The sequence below is a fragment of the Labeo rohita genome, chromosome 5 (assembly GCF_022985175.1).
Source record: "Labeo rohita strain BAU-BD-2019 chromosome 5, IGBB_LRoh.1.0, whole genome shotgun sequence".
NCBI lineage: Eukaryota > Metazoa > Chordata > Actinopteri > Cypriniformes > Cyprinidae > Labeo > Labeo rohita.
This window is the reverse complement of record NC_066873.1, coordinates 14,139,797-14,164,610: the sequence shown is the minus strand read 5'-3', so window position 1 is coordinate 14,164,610 and position 24,814 is coordinate 14,139,797. Positions and strand designations below refer to the sequence as shown.

Here is a 24,814-nt window from a genome sequence, read left to right as displayed (position 1 = left end):
AAATGTTGACTACTGTATATATAGTGACTGCATTAAAACAAATCCAACAAGTTGCTGTTTATGGGCTATCTATCTATCTATCTATCTATCTATCTATCTATCTATCACTGCTGTGTATTACTTTTTTCCAGCTAGGATGCATTAAATTGATCTAAAGCATCAGTTTTATTTGTAGACATTTCTAATATAAATTAAAAAAAAATGTGTGTGTGTATATATATATATATATATATATATATGTGTGTGTGTGTATGTATATATAAGGGCTGTCAGTGATTAATTAATTAAGTTAACAAGTTAAACGGACAGCTCTAATATATATATATATATGTCTACAAAGACTGTAAGATTGTACATTTCACATGCTAGTCTACATTTTAATATTAAAAATAATATTAATAGTATAGTTATTAGTTAAAAATGTCCATTTCAAGTGCACGCAATAGGTTAAAATTTGCCACAAAGCACCGGCAAACTATTACATTACTATGAATGTGTCGGGGGAAATAGTAAGGAGATGTTTGAATTATTTATTAATAAACCAGTGTTTTCAGAGTCAGTGTAGCAAGGGGGAAGTTGCCGATCCTGACTCACCATCTCCTCTCTGGTCGCGCCTTTAGGGAAATGCATCTTTACAGATTACATATTGAAAGTTTTTGTTTTTGTGAAAGAGTATTTGTTTATTTCATTAAATAATAATTTCAAGCTTTCTATATATGTATGCATATGTATATGTATATATATGTATCATGTCTGTCGGGTATGTATTCCCTGAGTTTCGGTTCATTTTTCTGAATCGTTCCTGTTGAGGCAACAGAAAGCGCATCATGTTTTCTTTATTTAATAAAAGCACCGTTTGCAACATTTTGTTGATATTGTGAGTGCACACAAATAAAAGTAGACCCTTAACAGTATACGAATGATGTATTACTCTTACCTTTATGAGCAAAAATGACGGAATATTTTAAATGGTTTCCACTGAAAAAAATGCAAGTGATCGCGTTGGCGCCTCAGTGTCCTGCAATGCTGCCTTAGCTTCCACTCTCCACACAAATGATTGGGTATGCGTCTAATTGCGCACATTTATCTAAGTTTAACGTTGAAACTAACATTGTTTTATACTTGAACTCTTTTAGGTCTGTCTATAGATTTTATTTTAGTCAAGTCGTAATGATTTGAGAAGGCAAAATTGATCAAACAGACTGTGTCAATGTGTCAAATCAGTCTCCCGCTGACCGCTTGGGTTGTTACTTTAAAGGGGTCATCGGATGCTAAATTCACTACATGCTGTTTGAACATTAATGTGTGTTGGCAGTGTATGTACAAATCTACCCTATAATGATAAAAATCCATGCAGTGGTTTTTAATTAATCTGTAAAAATAATATCCCCTTTTTCAAATCGAGCCGTTCTCAGATGCCTGTCGTTGTTGCGTCACACCCACAGAGGCCGCTCCCACGATAGTTGATTGACATTAGCATCTGACCTCAGATCTGTTGCAACAGACCAACCTCCATGTTTTGATGCCGGAGCAGGGATGTAAGTTAGACAAGAATTGAGCAATTGAGGTGCTGTGTTGCTGGATGTAATAATGATCATAGTGGTCATCATTTACATCTGAGCAGCTGGAGATGCAGTGGATTACATTTGTTTGTGAAGGGAATGCACCTCCTGATCTACATATATCCATCTATGTCCGCGCAAATCATTCGTGATCCAGCTTCACTTACAGCAGAACTGAGTATAAGGGTTTTTTTATGAATCTTTGCGATCACCTTTCCTAATAATGTGCTAGTTAGTAAGTTTAGCGGCTAAACGAGGCTAAAGTAAACAGGCTCGTCAATCCACAGAGAGAAGAGAGGGGCGGGGCGAGCAGAGCTCATTTGCATTTAAAGCAGCCTCAACCAGAATGGTATGATTTTTGCAGAGCTGATTTTGGCAAGGTAAAAAAGGGTGTTGTTTTATGCTACCATTGAGAATTTTTAACCAAAGTATATTATAGACATTTCATTAAGACCCTAAAGAATCATATCAGCTTAGGCGTCAAATGGGCATCCGATGACCCCTTTAAAAAACAAAAACTTAGCCTATATTTAATGAACAAAAATGCTCCAAACGTTTTTCTAAATTAACTTAGCAAAAGAATGAAACGAAATATAATCACTTTGCCATTACATACAAAACTGAACTATTTCAATAGATGAAAGAGTAGTATAAGCTGTTCTGGGAGAAGGGGGGAAAAGACTGGCTCGTGCCGACAATTCTAATAAGCTGTCGGACAAGGGCTGGGATAGGGCATATATACAAGGCCCGTGCAGGGCTCTAATGAACATTTCTCCCAATTCTTTAGTTATTACTTAATGTTTGCAACACAGAAATGTAGCCTATACCGAGTATCCTGCTCATGAAGCTTGTTCAAAAATAAAGCTGAACTTACATGACCAGAGCTCTCTCTGGATCAGCGGTTGCGCGAAAGCAGGTTTAAGTATTCCAATGTGATTGCGATTTCAAAGGTTTTATAGACATGGTGAAATCATCATCATATAGCAATAAGATTGCGTGTGTTTGAATTGATATCGCAGTCTTTAATGAATAATCCATATTAGTCTATAGCCTATGTATTTTTGTATGTCATAATTTGTACCTCAAAAGTTACCTGGGCCCCCCCGCTTCCGTGATCCATATATATATAGGGGTGTAACGGTACACAGATGTCACGGTTCGATACGATTTCGGTACAACAGGAAAAAAAAAAAAAAAAAAAAAAACTTCTATGCTAGGTTTCTTTTCATTTATTTTAAACAGACAGTAGTACAAATTAAAAAAATTTCCACCTACATGTGAAAATACTAAATATTATATAAAATTAATGTCATATATAGACTATAAAATCTGCAGTACATATATACATTCAAGGAATAAATACTTGAAATGTATTTAATTTAGTTAACTGACAAGGGAAAAAAACTGTGCCGCACATAATGTAGCCTATATTTACTGAGTTTCAGTTCAGTTTTGTGACAGAAAGGAAACTCAAATGTCAGAAAGCGACATTCTATTTGTTTTTTAAGCTGATTTTGCTGGTGTGAGGAAAGTGCGCAACTCACGGCATTCGCTGTTCTTCTGCCAGCGGTTATCAAACAGAACTGCATTACTGCCGGCGCCCCCTTCTGGATTGAGTTTGAATTGCCTGTATTCAGTGTGAGGCCTCATGCATCGAACCGAGATGCCCATACTGTGACGGTTCGATACGAATACATGTAGTGCAAAATAATTTTTTTTGTAAACAAAAAATTGAGAGATTACTGCAGTATGTTTGCATCCATTTCAGTTTTTCTTCTTCAAAGCTTTAATGCGTCACTTGCCATTTCTTTTAAATTTACCAGCAATTTTGAATGAAACCCATTTCTGCACCATCTTTTTTCCAGTGTACAGACATAAAAGCATCTATAGAAACACTCCATTATATTTTGTACAGAGACTGTTTAGACCCAAAGAGTGCATTAGTTTTGCTGCTGTTGATGAGGACACAATAACATCCACAGACACAACCATAAAAAAGCGAGATTGACGTGATTTGCTGGAGCAAAGTCACCTCTGACTGTCTGATGAGACTGACAAACCACTGCTGATGCTGTCATTTTGGCATGAGAAAATGTCCACTGTCCTCTTCAACTCCCACACAGTATATAGGTGCATATATACACACATAAACTGTGAAAACATGGGATGGACTGAAACTGAAATGGGGAACAGTAATGCAACAGAGACAGAGAGGCAAAATAGTTAAAGGAAAGGACCTCTGGATAACCTCCAAGATAATCACAGAACATACATGCACATACACATAAACACAAACAGCCTTCATCTTCGTAATCAGAACAGATACAAACACACTTTCCCACACGCAATATCATAATTGAAATGACAGCAGCATGTGGAGATTCCCGACTTCACACCACGCTGAAGCATTAGCCTTTGACTCAAGCACACACGCACACTCTAATCTCTAATGACCAAAATTGCTCAGACAGCATGCATTTCATAAACTGAACTACAGTGGAAAACATTTGAATGTATCATGTTCCTGCCAACTAGTTACATTTCTGTCCATTTTACAATAGTACTTCATAATAATGAAATGACAGGAGGAAATTTAATTAAGTAAGGGATAATGTACAGCAATTATTATTTTTTTTTTTTACATTTACATTATACCAAATCAAAAAATATTGGCATGAATTATTCAATATAATTGTAGGTGTAGAGGCTGCAGAGACACTGAACAAAAATACAGGTTTCCAAAATGGGTGGCTTGTTATAAAACATTTTGTCCTGGAAAATGGCTATTACTGGTCATTATTCAGATCTATCTGACTGCACAGAGCTTTGATTGATTCCAGATAAGTTTGTAAACAAAGAGTCACAAATAAGCATAATTTACTAATTTTATACCCTTAGCTGAATTTTTGAATTGCCTCTGCATTTACTTGACTTTTACATTGTTTCAAAAGATTTTAATTTCAAATAAATGATGTTCTTTTAAACTTTACATTCATGAAATAATCCTGGAAAAGATGATGTTTCAGCAAACATTGATGAGAAGCAATCTTTACCGAGGAGCAAATCAGCACATTAAAATGCATTCTAAATGATCTTGTGACACTGAAAACTGTAATGGCTGCCAAAAATGTAGCTTTACTGTCACAGGAATAAATTGCATGATCAAATTACATATATTTACACAAAATATATTCAAATAGCAAACAATATTATTTTTATATAAAAATGCAATATTAATATTTTTACCATCTGCCTATTTTTGATTTATTAAAAGCATCCTTGATGAGCATATGTATTTGTCAAAAGTTTTTTATTCTAAGAAACGACTTTGAAATGGCATTTTGTCTAGTGTATATCTTCACAGAGGACATATGTGACCCTGGACCACAAAACCAATTATTTTAATTATTTTAATTTTAATTAATAAGCTGAATAAGGTTTCCATTGATGTATGGTTTGTTAGGATATGACAATATTTGATAATCTGTAATCTGAGGGTGCAAAAAAAATCTAAATAATGAGAAAATTGCCTTTAAAGTTGTCCAAATGAAGTTCTTAGCAATGCATATTATTACTTAAATAATAAGTTTTTTAACCATGGTCATGGAACATGATCTTTACTTAATAGCCTAATGATTTTTGGCATAAAAGAAAAATAAATAATTTTGACCCAATTTATTTTTTGCTATTGCTACAAATATACCTGTGCTGCGTAAGACTGGTTTTGTGGTCCGGGGTCACATATTAGTGAAAGAAGTCATCAGTGATGGAACAAGCCCGTGATTACAAAACACACACAGCAGGATATTGCTTTCTGTGTGCTTCGTTTCTAAAAGAGCTTCAGTCACAGCTGACGATAAATAATGTAGTGTCCTCGTTAAATTGGCCTGGCCTGGCCTAGCCTGAAAAAGACAAACTTAGAAAGGGAAAAGTTTGAAGGTTAGCAGCCTCCCTTGAGATTTATGGACCACTTACAACCTGCCAGAGAGGGCCCAAATAATAGTGTGCAATAGTTGCCATAAGCATTGCAAGGCAAATAAACCAAACCAGTAAATCTTATAAATGTGACCACCTGCTTTGACAAGCAGAGATATGCAACAGAAAATAAGAACAAAAGCAGATTGATTTCAAATAAACAGATCAATAATTTGTGGCTTACGCCACAGCGGGATAATACAGCACAAATTTTACTCACCAGTGGGAACATCGATACTGTGGCAATAAGGAATAAACCAAAAAACTCCACTACAGAATGAGAGCAGTCATGATGTCTGTTATTGTTAGCTAAATGATGCAGAAACAATGTATTTCTTGTGTAAACCCTTGTAAAGAAGCATTCAAAGAAACAGAAATCCCACTCAAAGCCTAAGGATGCTAAAGTTTTCTTGAAAACGTAAAGGTGCCCCTGAATTTCACCTCTGTATGCATGATCAAAGACAACAGCTCACAGCTATTTAAATAAGCTACAATGGCTCTGATATGCCAAGGCAGTCTTGACTGTACTGCATGTCACGGCCTTGAATCCAACACAAAGCGTTGAGTCATTGAGCAAGATGCAGAAGAAACATTTACAGTGCTTGCTTCAGCTCTGCATCTCAGCCTCTATTTAACTTCAGCACCACAGTGAAGGACAGCTCCCCGTAAGCCAACACACACACATCATTTGATTCTTGACACAAGCACATTTACAGTATACACTTACCCTATATATATATCTATAAAGCAAACACAGAACACACACCACATGTACATAAACAATTTGCCAACTTGCATTTTATGTACGATATTATATAACAGTTAGTTCCCGTCCACCGATTTGATCGGTCCAATAGCTTGACTGTATGCTTGCTGATGTGGTACTGCAATGCTTAATTATTAAAAATGTCTGAAATGCGGTCTCTTTTGTATTTTATTGATTACTATTTGTATAACCACAGTTTTACTACTAATAAAATGGTTAAACTATGGTTTGCACAGCAAAACCATGGTTAATTTGTAGTTCCCATGGTTTTACTATAGTAACCATGTTTTTAAGGTTTTATTTGTATTGTATTTTCATACAAGGGTGGTAACAAATATTGATTTAAATATTTATTTATTTTATTCATTCATTTCTAATTTAATCTAAGCCATTAATTATTTGAATAAATATATAATTTAACGGTTTACTTAGTAATTTTTCCCTCATTAAATACATTTAACACAAAAAAAAATTAGTAGTTGCTTTGAAAAACACTGAGTCAAAAGGTTTTGAACAGTAAGATTTTTATTGTTTTTAAAAGTCTCTTCTGCTCACCAAGCCTGCATTTATGTTTCAAAATACAGCAAAAGCAGTAATATTGTGAAATATTTTTACTATTTAAAATAACTGCTTCCTATTTGAATATGTAATTTATATTTCAATATGTAATTTATTCCTATAATCAAAGCTAAATTTTCACCATCATTACTTCAGTCTTCAATGTCGCATGATCCTTCAGAAATCATTCTGATGTGCTGATTTGCTGTTCAAAAAAACATTTTTAGTATTATTACGGTTATCAAACTTTCAAAACAGTTGACTTTTTTTCAGGATTCTTGATGAATAGAAAGATCCAAAGATCAGCATTTATCTAAAATAAAAAAACTTTTGTAACATATACACTATACCATTCAGTATACAAGTCAGTATAATTTTTTAGATATATAAATTAATACTTATATTTAGCAAGGATGCTTTACATTTGCTTTGATGAACTTTCTATTAATAAAAAAAAAAACTGAAAAAATATACTCAGCTGTTTTGAACATAATTATATAAATAATACTAATAATAAATGTTTTTGTGCAGCAAATTAGAATATTACAATGATTTCTGAAGGATCTGAAGGACTGGAGTAATAATGCTAAAAATTCACAGTAATACATTACATTTTAAAATACATTCAAATAGAAAACAGTTATTTTAAATAGTAAAAATATTTCAGAATTTTACAGTTTTTGCTGTACTTTGGATCAAATAAATGCAGGCTTGGTTACCAGAAGAGACTTGTTTTAAAAAACATTACAAATCTTACTGTTCAAAAACTTTTGACTGGTGAAGCTTTTGTGGCATGGAAAGCTTCCAAAGTTCAAGTAACCGAATGAACCTTTATTTTTAAAAGTGTAGAGGTCAGATGATGTAGTTTTACATATTCACAGTGCTATAATAAATGCCACTTATGCATTTTACAGTACACCAATGTCCTTATCTTAATTATTCAGCTCTTAATTAATAAGCAATGCTGAGAAAATCTCTACAAGTGGACTGCAGTGCCAGTGCATATGCAGGCCTTATGAATGCTTTATGAGAGTGACCCGCTGAGGACACGCAGTATGAATTTACCTGTCATCGTTCTGAAAAGATTGATCCCCGAGCAGCAAATCTCGAAAGCGGTATCGTGGAGGTAGAGGAGGGACCTCAGAGTCCACATCGGCCATTTTCAGGGTGGAAATGTCCAGAATAACACCAGTATTACTGCTGTTATTCCTCTGAACAGTCTCCGTAGGCGACCTGAAGAAACAGACGTAAATCTTAGAGTAAATACAATCATGTAACATACATTATGCATGTAGAAACATACTATATATGTTATTCACTAATACTGTCAGGACTACAGCTAACCACTTGTAAGAGTGTGGACACAGTCCGTTTAGCATAATTAAAAGTCTACATGGTGTAAAAACAATTTCCACTAAGAAATTGCACAAACAATTATGAAAACAGCAAGTAACACATTAATTTAAATGTTAACTGTTTGAGTAAAAAAGCTATTATAGCTTTCTTGAATATGTACTCCAATAGCTTTTGGATTACCTGTCAGCAGCAGTGGATGAGCTTCGTGGCGGAGTCATGCTTGGCTCTGACAATATAGAGAGAAAGGAAAAGCATTAATGCTAAACATTACAGTCACATGCATGAAACACACCAATAATGTAAGCATATAAAATTAATCCATGCTGTTATAGGCTAATGCAGGGTTACAGAACGAATACATTATTGTAGGCTTACTCATCTGTCCTGTAACTCTGTGAATAACTTCTAAGCTGTAAAAGTCTCTATCTAACAGTTATCCAATAACAAGGCATCTTTCACAGATAGTTCTCCAGTACCCTTGGCTATAATTATACCCTTGAGGAACTACAATCCACAGGCTGATTTTCACCTTTTATGTCATTCTTGTCACATTTTGTACACTGTGAAAACTATCATCTAGAATGTTCCCTGTAAGGTTTCTATTAGCACTCACAGCGATACATGAGTGTGTAATGACAGTAGTGAGCGACTGCATTAGTGTGCAAATCGCTGATGAGTGGGTGGAAGGTGATTTGGTTGGCCAAGGGGTACAATGAAGCACAGTGCATAAAACTCAGACTAAAATGGGTTATACAGTGCTCAGACGTTAATAAAAAGAACTTTGCTGAGGATGTTAAAAAATGGGAGGGCTGGGGGGTTGGTGGGGGGGGTGGGGTGCGGTGGAGGCAATGGCATCAACACAAAAAAATGCATCTGTGTGCACTTGCAGACACAGTATAAATGTTTTGAAAAGGAACCAATAAAATCAAGTAATACTTACTCATAAAGTAAGACCAAAAATAACTGGTTTTGTAAATAAAATTAAATGAAGCAGAATGAACCTGACTTCAGTATAACAAATCACACATATATTACAGTATTTTCCAAGTCTAATTAAGTATAAACAGCTTCTTAAGTGATGTATTTGTTACTGGCTTTTTACAATTCTGTCTAGAATTAACTAGAACCATTTGTTAGAGCTATACAGAGTCTAACAAAGGAAACAAATCTCTTATGAATTAACTCTTTATATAAAAGCAGTTTATTTTGAAATGAAAAATGCATAGCACATTCAATAAATTATACAACTCAGAAATAAAAATGACAATAAATGGCATTTAATGAAAACATTTGCATATAGAAACAAGATTGTAACTAGCAAAATTATTATTACCACCACCACCATCAATAATAATAATAATAATAATAATAATAATAATAATAACAATAATAATAATAATAATAATAATTATTATTATTATTATAGTTATGTAAAATGTTAAAATTAAACAAAAAAATCAGTTGCATATCAGTTATCAATCACACAGTTAAAACAAAAACAACAACAAAAATAGGTATGTAAAATGCTAAAATTAAAACAATGAAAAACGTTTCTGCATATCAGTTATTAGGCACGTAGTTAAAACAATAACAACAAAAATAACAGTAAAAATAAAACTCACTTCAATATTTATCAAGCTCTACTACTACATTTTTACACTTTTTTTAAAGTGTTGTTTGGCTTTTTTATCATCTTTATTTTTTTAATTATTTTATTTTATTTTTCAAACATAATTCAAATATAAAGCAATATTAATCAGATGTGCTGCTGTTTATGTATTATTTCCACTAGCAAATTTCCACAGCACTAACACTTCTCCCCAAAATCAAAGCCATCTTTACAAAACAATATGATAAATGTCAAAAGTACTGAACACGAACACGAATTAGTCATTCGTGACATGACATGATGTTCTCACCTGCCTGAGACTGGCTGCGCGGTCCCATCATTGTAAATAATCGTGTTACTGGCGACCCAAACGCCGCACATTTTTAACAAAAGCCACTGCGAAGTGTCCGTGAAGGACTTCCGATGGAAATGTCCTCCTGATAGCTCCGTCCTCCATGGACACTTGTATTAAAGGGGCGGATAACGACCCTGATTAAGCCCTCCTCTTACAGAAGAGCACCGCTGGGTGCAATACTCAGTACCGTCAACATCTCTGTTTCTGTTTGTCGCGTGTAATTCAACTTTGCATCCATGAGATGTGATGTTGGTTAGGTTATTATTTAAAGAATGATAATATGTTGTCCTCATTCAATTCATGTGTTCAGTCTCTTTGTATCCAGAGAGCCCAACGCCTTGATTCACGAGAAGAAAACGGCAACTGCTGCGCGTCAGAAGAGATGTAGGGAAATGTTTGAGACGCTGTCACCTCTGCATCTGTTAGGTAAAGCCACTAAGTCATCCGTGCAGCCTCTCTTCTCTCTCCTTCAAAGCTTACATCGCCATCTCCTGGACCACCTGAAATCCTCGACAACACGGACATCACTAAAGAGACAGCTACGCGCGTGTAATCCAAATGAAATTAAACCATGCACCACAAACATTCCCATCCACGTCAATCATTTCAGGCTATGCGCTTTCTTACTATGAGCTGCTAACCAATCAAAATCAAGACCCTGATTAGGTCATTAACTTTTAGGTGTAATTAATTTCATTGGCTGGTTTAATTTCAGCCATATACAAAGGGCAAGAACTCATTCTCTTTTCCATAAAACCATTGACGCAGAATTAGAGCGTATCTTTTACTATCAAATATAGTAATCACAGTAATTCTTTACTAACACACTGACATAATAAATAATAACAGATCAAGAGTCAAGAATCAAAAAAGCATGTTATATTGGCATCCACTAAGAATATATTCAAATTAAATACATAAATCAAGACAATACCATATTCTTCGTTTCAAAGCAGGTAATAAAAAATAAAATGAGCCAATTATTCTATTCTATTCTATTCTATTCTATTCTATTCTATTCTATTCTATTCTATGCACATGATAACAAAATGTTATCCTGAATATTGATTATTCAGGAACTGATTATCTGACTTTGACTTTTTCACCATTTTTTTTAATTATTAATAAAAGATTATGCCACACTACATATGTATAGGATTTTTCTAAATAAGAATTTTAGTCTCTTAATTGTTTGTGCCATCTGACACAATCTTTTTTATTTAAAGGTGTAGTTCACTGAAAAATGAAAATTCTGTAATTAAAGGATTAGTTCACTTCCAGAACAAAAATTTACACATAATTTACCCACCCCTTGTCATCTAAGATGTTCATGTCTTTCTTTCTTCAGTCTTAAAGAAATTATGTTTTTTGAGGAAAACATTTCAGGATTTCTCTCCATATAGTGGACTTCTATGGTGCCCGTGAGTTTGAACTTCCAAAATGCAGTTTAAATGCAGCTTCAAAGGGCTCTAAACGATCCAAGCTGAGAAAGAGGGGTCTTATCTAGCAAAACAATTGGTTGTTTTCTTAAAAAATAAAAAAAAAGTACAATTTATACACTTTTTAACCACAAATGCTTGTCTGATGTGCATACGTACTCTGTGCACTCCGGTTCAATACAGTTAGGGTATGTTGAAAAACTCCCATCTCATTTTCTCCTCCAACTTCAAAATCATCCTACATCACTGTTTTACCTTTTTTTGTAAAGGGTGTTTGATCTTTTTTGCATGTTCATTGGGTCGGTACCTCTGCAGCGATGTAGGACGATTTTGAAGTTGGAGGAGAAAATGAGATGGGAGTATACCCAAACTTTATTGACCTGGAATACACAGAGTACGCATGTGCATTGCAGAGCTAGAAAAGACGAGCATTTGAGGTTAAAAATTATATAAACTAGGGTTGGGCGATAAATCGATTAACTTGAATGTGTAGTTTACATCGACTTGTCTGAATGAAAATCGGTTTTCTCTTTAACATCTGCCGATACTCCCCTCTGGGCTCCCGTAGTTACGATCGCGAAATTCGAAAGTGAAAGTAAAAAAGCGATTGTGCATTCAAAAGCAGTTTCAATGTCCCGCATATTAATAGCATCTCCCTGATGCCTGCAATTTATATAGTGTAATTACCCAAAGATATAACTGCAAGAAAAAAGCATTGAAATATATATATTTTCCTTCCATCTTGTATTTATCCCCTTTGGGGTTCTGTAGAACGCCGTCATTTTCTTTCCGAACACGGTATTGGGATGTGGCGAGATTGGATTGTGGGGGAGGGTTTGTCTTACAAAGATTTACAAACTGTATCCTTTATAGTAAGAATGGGGCCCGGTGGAAAGCGATCACGGATGCAGTTGCAAGCAATGTATATTGTAAAAGATATGGAGTTCATATATATTGTGGAAAAGCTGGGGTTTATGGGGTTCATGGTGAAAGTAGTAGGGGGGAAAAAAATCTATTTAAATCATAATTTTTTTTTTTTTATAGGCCATATCTCCCAGCCCTAATATAAAATGTACATTTTTTTGTAAATAACTGATTGTTTCACTAGATAAGAGTTTTTCCTCAGCTGGAATTGTTTAGAGCCCTTTGAGGCTGCATTTAAACTGCATTTTGGAAGTTCAAACTCGCAGGCACTATAGAAGTCCCCTATATGGAGAGAAATCCTGAAATTTCTCTTGCGTGTTTGGAATGATATAATTAATGACAGAATTTTCATTTTTGGGAGAACTATGTCTTTAAATACCCCAATACTTTTAATTAAGAAATGTACAAGTTATACACACAAAAGGCGTTTAAAATAATTTTTCTATGAACCGCCTCATGTATTTTTAAAAAACTTTCAGATAAACAGAGTGAGTAAAAATAAAATTGTGGTCTCCAACCATAAATAACAAATTACACATTTGTCAGTAGAAACGCAGTCTTATGCTTAAAATCCTTGAGCGATGTCAAAAGTTGTCTAGTTCATACACGAGGAAGATGTTGGTACCTAAATAGGGTGGTTGTAATATTGAGATCTGGGATGGAAACCCAAAGGCATGTGGTTTATACCCTAAAAGAGGAAACGAAGAAGTATTAGCATCTACTTTTATTACAGTGCCAACGACCAGTGCTTGTAACTCCAGATTGCTCCAGAGGGACTGTCCATTAGTAAGTGTCCATAACAAAGCACTTTCAGTAAGTGTGTGCTCATTTTCCATGCCAGTCTTTCTGTCTGTAAATAAAACCTTCCCAGGGAGGCCCATATAATGTGATGGATGGTTTCTCCCATGGTTGATATTAAATTATTTTTCTTCTTTCTCTTTTTCATTGCTCACCTCTATAACCTAACTTATTAGCTTCACCAATCAACTACTATAACACATTTTACTACCATCACAGATCTATCAAATACATTTTCACTTAGAGAGCAAACTAAGAGTTTAGTAGCACACATTTAGAACAAGTCCTTATTGTGTGCTTTCAGCAAGACAACACCTCCCCCTGGGTGTTTAGTCTTCATACATCCGAAGTGTCTGTTAAGAGAGGAAAGCGAAAAACGAAAAATCTAAGGAAAAGAAGAGGACAAGACTTGATGGATGTGTAAGAGTATAGTTCATACCTCCAAGTATTTGAATCAGGGTTATAAGCTTCAACTGATGTAAGAGTTGATATCCCATCCGAACCTCCTACTGCCAGCAGCATCCCACCAAACACCGCCAGTGAAACCTCCAAACCGCCGACATGACAACAGATGGAACAAAACACTTAGAGCTATAACCTCATTTTATCCTGTCAGCCAGGAGGCAAGACTATATTATCAATAAAGTGTCAGCTGTTGCTGCAGCGTACTTCAGGATGAAAGTCAAAAAAGTCAATAGGTGTGTACTAAAATGTCAATAGGCACTGGAGAATTGAAAACAGGCTGCTGTGAGGAAAATAGTCTCACTTGAAAGCGTTTGTGTGTCATGGGTTTGACAGGGGTCCACCTTTGGTTGTCAGGGTCAAACTTCTCTGCCGTGCTTAGCTCCAAACGTAGCTCATCTCTGCCGCCGGCCACATAGATGCGTCCTAAGTATACCACACAACCTGGCTGCTCTCTGGCAGTGCGCATGGGAGGACAAGGCCGCCATGTTCCTTCCAGCGGGTTAAAGCACTCAACTAGTCAGAAAAACATAGACAAATCTGTTATGCATACTTGACATTTAAAGGTATGCTAAACACTTAAAAAAAACATTCTGTCACCATTTGTACACCCTTGTGTTGCTACAAACCTGTATGACTTACTTTCTTCTGTAGAACACAAAAGAAGATGTTTAAAAGAATGTGCAAGCTGCTCCTTTCCATACATTGGTTACTCAACACTGACTTGGCTGACCAAACTGATTCACAGATTTTTTAAATATATAAATAATGTATAGTGCAGCACATTGTGTTTATCCTCAGTACAGTCATCTACAAAATGTTATCTTTATTTCAGGATATATACAGGATTCACATTTATTTAATTTACATTTACTTTTTTCCACTATAAAACAGTGTTCCCAGTGCACTGATAAGTAAATATCCAGAGAAAGGTTGTGGGAGTTCTCTTGACCCTCACTTCTCACAAACCAAAACAGGCATTAATACATTCAACTGCAGTACTTATATTTGCCCCTGTTCTCTGGAAATATATTTATAGCTATGACCATTTTTTTGCGTTTGTGTGAGTGTCTACAAGCTTGCAGCAGAGGTCTACAAGCTTTTCAGGTCACTAGTGCTGTAAAAACATCAACAAACTTTGACCTGTTATTATTAAGTGCAGGATGACAGCATTATGTAGTGTGCTTTGTCGGAATCAAATTGTTTATTCTTTTTGAAGTCCTGAATAAATTTCACTACAGACATTGGTTGGCTTTGTGGAGCAGCCCTTCACAAAATAACTAACTGTGAGAGCTGTGGTCTAGATGTGAAAATACACACTCTGACACACTAAGCACTGCTTCCCATGAGGTGATGCAAGTTCAAATGTAGTTTGTGACATTTCCCAACCCCATTCTTACTTTCACTCCCTGCCATTTTCCCTCCCACTAAATAACAGACTGAAGAGTTGGCCTTTTTTAACAAATCAGGAAATGCTCTCATTTTGTGCATTGTTCAGGGACATCTCTTTGGAGAGAAGCTAAAATAGTTTACAGTACCTTAGGTGTTTCCAATTTGCATATTTATGCACTTGTGACAAACCATCTTAAATTTATACAGAAAGTACATAGTAAAAATGCTTACAGCATAGTACACCATTTGGGACAAAACCGCTGTTTTAAACATAAGACAACCAGGGTATCATATACAGTTGAGGTCAAAAGTTTACGTACACCTTGCAGAATCTGCAAAATGTGAATTATTTTACCAAAATAAGTGGGGTCATACAAAATGCATGTTATTTTTTTATTTAGTACTGACCTGAATAAGAGAAAAAAAAATTCTCAGTTTTCAAAAGTTTACATACGCTTGATTCTTAATACTGTGTTGTTACCTGAATGATCCCCAGCTTTTTTTCTTAGTCCCTTGTTTGTCCTGAACAGTTAAACTGTATGCTATTTTGTGTATTTGAACCCTTTCCAACAATGACTGTATGATTTTAAGATTTATCTTTTCACACTGAAGACAACCCAGGGACTTATATGCAACTATTACAAAAGCTTAAAATTCTCAACGATGCTTCAAAAGGAAAAATTATGTATTAAGAGCCAGGGGTGTAAACTTTTGAACAGAATGAAGATGTGTACATTATTTTTTTCTTATTTTGCCTTTTTTTTTTTTTTTTTTTTTTTTTTTTTTTTTTTTTTGGTTCTGCCCTTCAGAAGCTACAGAAGATACTTACTGTACATGTTTACGACAAAGTAATAAGGATGTTCAAGATGATACAAAGGAGAAATGCTCATGGACCTTGAATGTACAGAAGATTCATTCATTCATTCATTCATACAACTCTTGAAACATCAGTGAGCATTTGAACCTTTTGTAATAGTTGCATCTGAGTCCCTCAGTTGTCCTCAGTGTGAAAAGATGGATCTCAAAATCATACAGTCATTGTTGGAAAGGGTCCAAATACACAAAAATGCTGAAAAAAAAAACCCCAAAACAAAGAATTTGTAGGACCTGAAGGATTTTTCTGAAGAACAGAGGACAGCTCTTATTTTGGTAAAATAATCAACATTTTGCAAATTCTGCAAGGTGTATGTAAACTTTTGACCTCAACTGTAGATACTGAACCAACACAGGCTCATTGGAAAAAAAGTGTCTATACCTACACTTCTGCTAAAGTCCAAAAACATACCTACAATTCACTGCAGTTCCCAAAACTAAAATAAAAACTAGTGGCAGTAAAATACCAGTAAAATACCACCTTTTATTTCAATTCACAAAAAAAAAAAAACAAACAAAAAAAAAAATAATAATAATAATAATAATATGACTATGGGGATTATTAATTAATACAATACTTCCACAATTCTATGTTATGACCTAAAAATACTTTTAATATTTCTGATATTGTAACCTTGCTTGGTAGCTCACCCGGAACAACATTGAACTTCTGATGCTGAGTGCTCAGGTACACATCCAGCGAATCTCAAAGGCATAGTTCACCCAAAAATAAAAATTAGCCCTTTTTTTACTCTTAATGCATCCTAGGTGTATATGACTTCCTTCTTTCAGAGGAATCAAATCAGAATTATATTAAAAATGATTCTGGCACTTCTAAGCTCTTTCATGGCATTAGATGCGTGTTTCTCTTCATCAGTCCAAAACGTGTCCAATAAAGTGCATCCATCCAAAATAAAATGTGCCTCACACGGCTCCAGGGGTGAATAAAGGCCTCCTGTAGCGAATCAAAGAATTTTATAATAAAAGTATCCATGTTTTAAACTTAATAATCACTTATATAATAATAATCATTATAATCATATTAATCTAGTTTGTGCTAACTGTTGTACACAGAAGCAGCTCTGGGCAGATGACGTAATACGTTGGCGTTGCACATGCGCCAGTGAGTTTAACACAAACCAACGTTTGTTTACAGGAACAAAGAAAGCGAAAAAGAGTTTCCTTACTTCAGCAAAAGAAAACCAGTCTCCTCTAAGTTTATTTCAAAATCCTCAGACAATTTTCTTTACAAATCCTCATTTTGCACTTCTAATTTATGACCATTGTTTTATTTTGATCTCTCCACTGTGCGTTCCTGTTAATCACTTCTCCCCAGTGCATGCGCAACCTTGACGTATTACGTCATCCACCCGAAGCAGCTTCCAAGCAGTTTGCCAAGCTAGATTAAAGTGATTATTACATTTAAAACATGGATGATTTTCTTACAAAAACGCATCAGTTCACTAGAGAAGGCCTTTATTCACCTCCCAGAGCACTTTTTGAGGCACTTTTAATGGATGGATAAATGCACTTTTTTGGACTTTGGACTGATGAAGAGAAACATTTTATTGCCATTGTTTATTGCCATGACAGAGCTTGGAAGCGGCAGGATCATTTTGGCTTTTGTTAACCCTATTAGTTAGGGTTATTAGGCTTGCTTCTTTGTTTTTTTTTTAATATAAAACAATTCTAATGTAAAAGCCCTTTTACACAAAAAGTGGAATGAATTCACCTCAGGCTGAAAGAAAAGTACATTTATGCATGAGATCACTCTTCAGCTATAAAAAAATGAAGCACAAATGTTAATCTAAAGTAATTTTTGCTTATTAGTATGGTTGAATTGCATCATTGAAGGTCAGCAGGAAAGACACTGGTTAATAAAATGGGATTAAATACATGAAGGATATTTGTTTTATTTAACATATTTAATTATTGCAGGGTTGTGTCATATTCTGAGTTCGCATTTCACTGTTTTTATTCATTTTGAGGAATACTGAATCTGTTTTTTGTGAGTGAGTTGAATGAATGCATGTTCACATTTAGTCTAAAATACAGTAACATCATGTTTATTCCCAATTTACTGACAGGAGACTTGTCAATCAATAAGTGGGGAAAAAAGTAATTGGTGTTACTTATTTGAAAAAGTAACTCAGATATTTTCTTAGAAATTCAAAAGTAGTTTGTTACTTTACTAGTTACTTGAAAAAAGTAATATTATTACATAACTCACGTTACTTGAAATGCGTTACCCCCAACATTGCATTTAACTTGGAAAAATGGTTGAAAAACATCAACTAAACATCAGATTACAATTCTGACCTGAATTCAAAGGAGTGTCTCCATCAGTTCCTCCCATGACATATATGATCCCATCCAGTACTGCTGCAGCCGCCCCGGAGCGATGATGGTGCATTGGAGCCATCTTGGTCCAAGAGTTCAGCACAGGATCATACCTGAACAAAATAATTTGATTTTTCCAATTAAAGGTATCACAGAGGCTTTCACAATGTCATATATTCCATATGTGACCCTGGACCACAAAACCAATCTTAAGTAGCACGGGTATATTTGTAGCAATAGCCAAAAATACACTGTATGGGTCAAAATGATTGATTTTTCTTTTATGTCAAAAATCATTAGGATATTAAGTAAAGATAATGTTTAATGAAGATATTTTGTAAATTTCCTACCGTAAATATTGTCCTATCCTATAAAACCATTACACCAATGGAAAGCTTATTTATTCAGCTTTCAGATGACGTATAAATCTCAGTTTAAAAAAAATGACCATTATGGCTGATTTTGTAGTCCAGGGTTTTCCAAATATCTAAAACTTATTTTTGTCTACGCAGTTTATAAAACACATTCCTGTTACAGTATGTTGTATAACAATCATGAACTGTTGCCTGACACATGTCTACATGCATTATGTGTAAAATACCTCTCTACAATGCTGGTACAGACTGCTCCATCAAATCCCCCCAGGGCATACATGAACCCATCCATCTCCACCACACACACACCGCTGCGGGGGCTGCTGAGGGATGCCACTTCGCTGCTCCACAGATCCATGTTGGGGTCGTACCTGAAGAAGAATTAGAATGCAGTGCGGATGTCTAATCAACATGTTTCTAGTGTTGCTAAGTGTGAGATGAGTCAGACTGTAGAGAAGGAAAGGACTTTGTGACCATGTTTTGCAGTGACATCAGGTCTTAGCTAAAAAGATCAAATGGCAAAAGCTTATAATAAAAAGAAAAAGTACATCTCATTCAGACTGAATGACATCACTGTAACGATGGTTTCTAATACAAATGGAGTGTAGAATCAGTATCTGCTAAATGAGTGTGTCCTTAGAGCTGCTGTGCTGTGAGACAGAGGAAGAGGATCTTTATGAAGGAGAAGTGCAGGATGTCATTATCACATAATTTGATCACTCACTCATCAAGCCATATCGACAGTGGGGAAAAATGCTCTGTCTTGTGTGTCTGTGCAGTTGCTGGGGAAATTGGCATTTTTTTTATAAAACATTTTAATAATGTTGATGCATGTTTTTTATAAAGACTATATGAGGTATTAGCATGTATACTTGTCTGTTGATTACACTGCTATGTGAACTACAGAAGCAGTCATGCTTTCAGCTTTTGGCTTCAGGCTGCTAATTGGAGCCCATCTCTATATGTCAGGATTGTGTCATTATTACGCATTCAGTTCACATTCACACACACACATATATACATTATATTAAGGCCATCTCATATTTTCAATGGTTTTCATACCGAAGTGATGATTTTTGCTAAACCTTAAAGTGATAATCCACCCAAAAACTGAAAATTCTGTCATACTTACGCTTGTGTCACATCCATAAGTCAAAGAAAGATGTGAATAAAAGCTTAAATTAAATCTTTTCAGAATTTAAACTGATCATGTCTCTTAAAGGAGAAGTCCACTTCCAGAACAGCAATTTACAAATAATTTACTCAACCCCTTGTCATCCAAGATGTTCATGTCTTTCTGTCTTTAGTCATAAAGAAATTATGGTTTTTGAGGAAAACATTTCAGGATTTTTCTTCATATAATGGACTTCAATTGTGCCCCTGATTTTGAACTTTCAAAAAGTAATTTAAATGCAGCTTCAAAAGGCTCTAAATGAGCCCAGCCGAGGAAGAAGGGTCTTATCTAGCGAAACGATCTGCCATTTTTTTTGAAAAATAAAAATCTGTATACTTCTTAAGCACAAAAGCTTGTGTAGCACAGGCTCTGGGATGTAAGTTCTTGAATGATTCGTTCATTTTGAACGGATCTTTAATGTGACTCGGGAAGGACGAGTCGTCTCGGGGAGTGATTTGTTCAGTCGCGTATGCGCAATATCCTATTAGATTCTGTACTGGAATTAGTTCACCTATTTCAAGTCTTCAGGCTTTTCATTTTGCTGAACGAGACTCAAAGGTCAAAGTCGGTAAAATGATCCAAACTTCCCATCACTACTACGAATCACGTCTAAGTTCATTGCCTGTGCATCCGGCTCAAAAAGGTAGAGTGTGGTGAAAAACTCCATCTTATTTTCTCCTACAACTTCAGAATCGTCCAACATAATTGTAGCTTTTTGTTTGTAAACAGGGTTTGACTTACTAGCACTTTGTTGGTCTTTGCGCCTTCGCTTTGTCAACACTGGGTCTGTAGTTTCACGTGATCTTGTGACGTGATTCAATAGTACGTAGTGTTGTGAACGCGCATCTCAGAGCCTGTGCTACACAAGCTTTTGTGCTTAAAAAGTTAAATTAATTTTTTTTTTTTTTTTCTAAAAAAATAACCAATCATTTCGCTACGTTTTGTACTTTTTGGTTGCATGGACTTTTTATCAATGCCCTTACTAAACCTTAAACATGTCAGTTGCGTTGCTGTCTATGCAGGGTCAGAACGCTCTCAGATTTCATCCAAAATATCTTAATTTGTGCTCCGAAGATGAACAGAGGTCATACAGGGTTGGAACGACATGAGGGTGAGTAATTCATGACTGAATTTTCATTTTTTGATGAACTAAACCCTTTAACAACCCTGACAGAAACCTGCTGATATCAAAAGACTCAAATCAAAACATGATTTGGCTGATTTATGAGCTTTTCAAATAGCGAAGGCCACTTCAGATGTCTTCACAAGTCTATTTTTGACTTATCACTTTACTTTCAAAAACCTGGCCTTCAAAAGTACAGCCAATCCTGTACACACACACATGCATTTGCAGCTGAAGGAAACCAGAAAGATTGAGTTTTCAGGAAATCAAATCAATTACGTTTGAACAGAAAAGACTGTTAACCCCTTTACATATTTAGCAATGCTTCATTATTTCCTTAATAGAAGGTGAATGGAATACATCACTGACAGATTATGAGTAAAACTAAACTTATCACAGAGGTTCAACGAAAATACTCTCTGAAGGTCGACTTGAGTTCAACCTAAATTACAATGAAATACGCAATGAGATTTATGATGAAAGAGACTGACCTAAAATGGGTCATGATATATCAAAGAGTAAAAATACCTCATTTTCACACCTGTGTGATGACCAGCACATTTATCTCTTTGCCATTTTTAAAATTAATCACTGTGGAGATATTTACAGGCTGAAGAGAGCTCTGACCTTGTTTATCTACAAAATCTCAATGTTAATAATTATTTTGCCCTTCACAGTGTGCCCTTGATGGGCATAGATCAGAGAAAAGTGTAGTAAGATCAGAATAACTAAGACTTTTAGCTCTTAGCTTGTGATTTTTGAAGGTTATTGATATTTACATGCTTTTCAAATGCATTTACAGAATACATTTTATCATGGTCTTACTTTTCCACACTGCTCACACATGTGATGTTATCGCGTCCACCTGTAGTAAAGATCATTCCATCCAGTGAGCAGACAGCCACATCTCCACAGCGTTTCAGCATCGGCACCATTGTCCTCCATTCATTATAGAAACGATCAAACCGTTCCACAGCGCATGAGGCAGATGTTGGGGTCCAACCACCAACTGTAAAAAAAAAGGGGGGGAAAGAGACTGTAAGAAAACAAGAAGTGCTTTTTAAAATCTTTTTACAATCATTAATTTGATGAAAGGACATATCTTGGATCACTATGTTCTGAAACAAGATGATCACAAACAAGCTTATTTGATTAGATTAAAATACTCAGTATTTAAAAAAAAATGTTTAATGTGTTGTTTTCATTTTTTAATTATAAAAGGGTTTGATTAATTCCCAGATTGCCAGTGTGCTCTCAGACTTTTGAACCTCACAGTAGATAGATGATCACTGCTTGAATGTCTGCCAGAGGCTGTTGGCTGTTAGGTGTTGCTTCTTTCGCAATATACGAAGTGTCAATCCAATGTAATTTTGCAGTTGCAGAATTATTATTTTATTCCTTATGTTTGCAATAGAATTTCTCACTATTGCATTGAACTGTTCCTTTGTCAACTAATGCAAAGTGTAACCAAAAATGAAAACTCTGTCATCATTTACCCACCGTTATGATGTTTCACACCTGCATGACTTTCTTTCTTCTGGAACATTAAAGAACATATTTTGGGAGATACTTAGTGTTTTTTTTTTTTTCTTGGAAGTCAATGGTCACCAAAACTGTCTGGTTACCAACATTCTTAAAAATATCTTATTTTGTGTTCTACCAGTTTGGAACGATATAACGGCATATTGATACTATGATATAGCATAACAGAGAAATAGACTAACAATAAGAAAACAGAATAGAAAGACTGAAAGAATCTAGAGACCCCGACCAATGAACATTGTGTTCGTGAGCTGCTCTTGAGGAGAAGATTTGGACGAACGGACACAGGTAATGTGTGGGCTGAGAGGACGACGGCTCCCTTGGGGGCTTTTCTGACCAGATTGCTTCATGAGGTCGGTGACTGTCCCACTGACAGCTGCCCTGAGGGGTAAAAAGCACTTATGTTACATTTAGATTTTTAGAGCTGACAAGTAACTTAAAGGAATAGTTCACCCAGAAATTAAAATGTCTCCATGGTAATTCACCCTCAAGCCAGTCTAGGCATATATGACTTTCTTCATTCTGAGGAATGCAGTTGGAGTTATATTAAAATACGTCCTATCTCTTACAAGCTTTATAATGGCAGTGAAAGGTGATCGAGATTTTGAAACAAAATAAAGTGAATCCATCCATCATAAAAAGTACTCCACACGGCTCTTGGGGGTTAATAAAAGCCTTCTGAAGTGAATCTATGCATTTGTGTGAGAAACATAACCATATTTAAAACTTTATAAACTGTAATCTCTAGCTTACACTAACTGTCACAAGAAAGTGGTGTTCCAGCAGATAACCTAGGACGTAGGCGTAGGACGTAGGTGTAGCGTAACCCCTGGTGAGAAGTGACGAATGTGGAAGCACAGAGGAGAGAGCAAAACAAAACACCAGTCACGAATTAGAAGTACAAAATGAGGATTTGTAAAGAAAGGATTTCAGAGTAAGCCAAGGGGAGACTGGTTTTCCTTTGCTGTAAACAAAACTTGTTTTTTGCGAGACTAGCATATTCTACGTCATTCACTGACATTTTTTAATATAACTCCTATTGTATGTGACCCTGGACCACAAAAACAGTCATATGGGTATTTATTTATTTATTTATTTATTTTTTTAAACTGAGATTCACACATCATCTGAAAGCTGAACAAATAAGCTTTCCACTGATGTATGGTTTGTTAGGACAGGACAATATTTGAAAATCTGGAATCTGACGGTGCAAAAAAATCAATGTTTTGAGAAAAGTTTCCTAGTAATGCATATTACTAATCAAAAATAAAGTTTTGATATATTTACGGTAGGAAACTTACAAAATATCATCATGGAACATAATCTTTACATACTATCCTAATGATTTTTGGCATAAAATAAAAATCAATAATTTTCACCCAAACAATGTATTTTTGGCTATAGCTACAAGTATACCTGAACTACTTATGACTGGTTTTGTGGTCCAGGGTCAATGTCCCTTTAAATAAAGTATAAACCCCTTTATAATATAGATCACATTTTGCTTATTAGAAAGATTCCTAAATGAGTTTATCATTCAAATAATTGTTAGTTTTTAAAACAACTAACAATATAATTGTATCTGTTGGGTCATAAGTGCACTTTTAATCACTGACAGAGGAATCTTTTTCTTCATTAACAGCAATTCATCTTAATCATTTCATAATATTCATGGGATTTCAAAGATTTGAATCAGCACTAGATAAGAGACAACCACATGAGTAATATCCTAATTGCCCCTTTACATAACCAACCACAGCTTTCATAAAGAGAGGTAATTACCCTTGTTCATTGAGTATCCTCATGCCCTCTGCGTTTCTGTTCACTGACTACTGTGATGCAGTGGATGTGGCTGTAGTCTGTAGTCTATTGAGGTGCTGCGCAGATATATTGATGTACATGGTTGTTTTGAGAAGATGGTGTCCTTTTCTTGCCCCCAGACGATGTTTTGACCTTTGGATGAGTGGGAGAAATCCTAGAGATACATATCCTATTTGCAGTGTGGTTTAGCAGTCTATAACCATAAAAACTCAAGCCATCTGATATGTCATATGGAATGGAATATGTTCCAGAGAGTGTGCTGGGCCCATAAATAATCATAAATCAGTACACTTAGAATATAATGGAAAAAATCCTAATTAAAGGATTAGTTCAATGCATTACCATTTGTGGTTAAAAAGTAAATTATTACT

The 24,814-nt window shown here is 35.2% G+C and overlaps 2 protein-coding genes across 11 annotated transcripts in view; both read right to left on the bottom strand.

Annotated features, from left to right (window-relative positions):
* kcnt1b (potassium sodium-activated channel subfamily T member 1b) overlaps nt 1–11,602 on the bottom strand; it is a 93,624-nt gene extending 82,022 nt beyond the window's left edge. For 4 of the 9 annotated variants that reach the window (XM_051109374.1, XM_051109380.1, XM_051109377.1 and 1 more), the window contains exons 1-3: nt 10,137–11,601; nt 8,398–8,443; nt 7,927–8,094 (exon numbers count right to left, since the gene is read on the bottom strand). In XM_051109374.1, the coding sequence (XP_050965331.1) occupies nt 7,927–8,094; nt 8,398–8,443; nt 10,137–10,167 (245 nt within the window). In that variant the 5' untranslated portion in view covers nt 10,168–11,601. Of the gene's footprint in view, nt 1–7,926; nt 8,095–8,397; nt 8,444–10,136 lie in introns of all 9 variants that reach the window. The other 5 variants (XM_051109376.1, XM_051109378.1, XM_051109383.1 and 2 more) reach the window with 2 other exon arrangements.
* Nucleotides 11,603–13,253: 1,651 nt separating this feature from the next.
* LOC127165083 (kelch-like protein 20) lies at nt 13,254–24,536 on the bottom strand. Of its 2 annotated transcripts, none has more exons than XM_051109387.1 (8): nt 24,405–24,536; nt 22,846–23,003; nt 21,906–22,089; nt 19,011–19,154; nt 18,389–18,522; nt 14,109–14,320; nt 13,782–13,888; nt 13,254–13,695 (listed from the first exon to the last, which is right to left on the bottom strand). In XM_051109387.1, the coding sequence occupies exons 1-8, from the start codon at nt 24,425–24,427 to the stop codon at nt 13,617–13,619; spliced, it is 1,041 nt and encodes a 346-aa protein (XP_050965344.1). In that variant the 5' UTR covers nt 24,428–24,536; the 3' UTR covers nt 13,254–13,616. The 2 variants fall into 2 exon arrangements, with proteins under 2 accessions (XP_050965344.1, XP_050965345.1); XM_051109388.1 differs by having other exon boundaries at nt 22,852–23,003.
* Nucleotides 24,537–24,814: the final 278 nt, after the last annotated feature.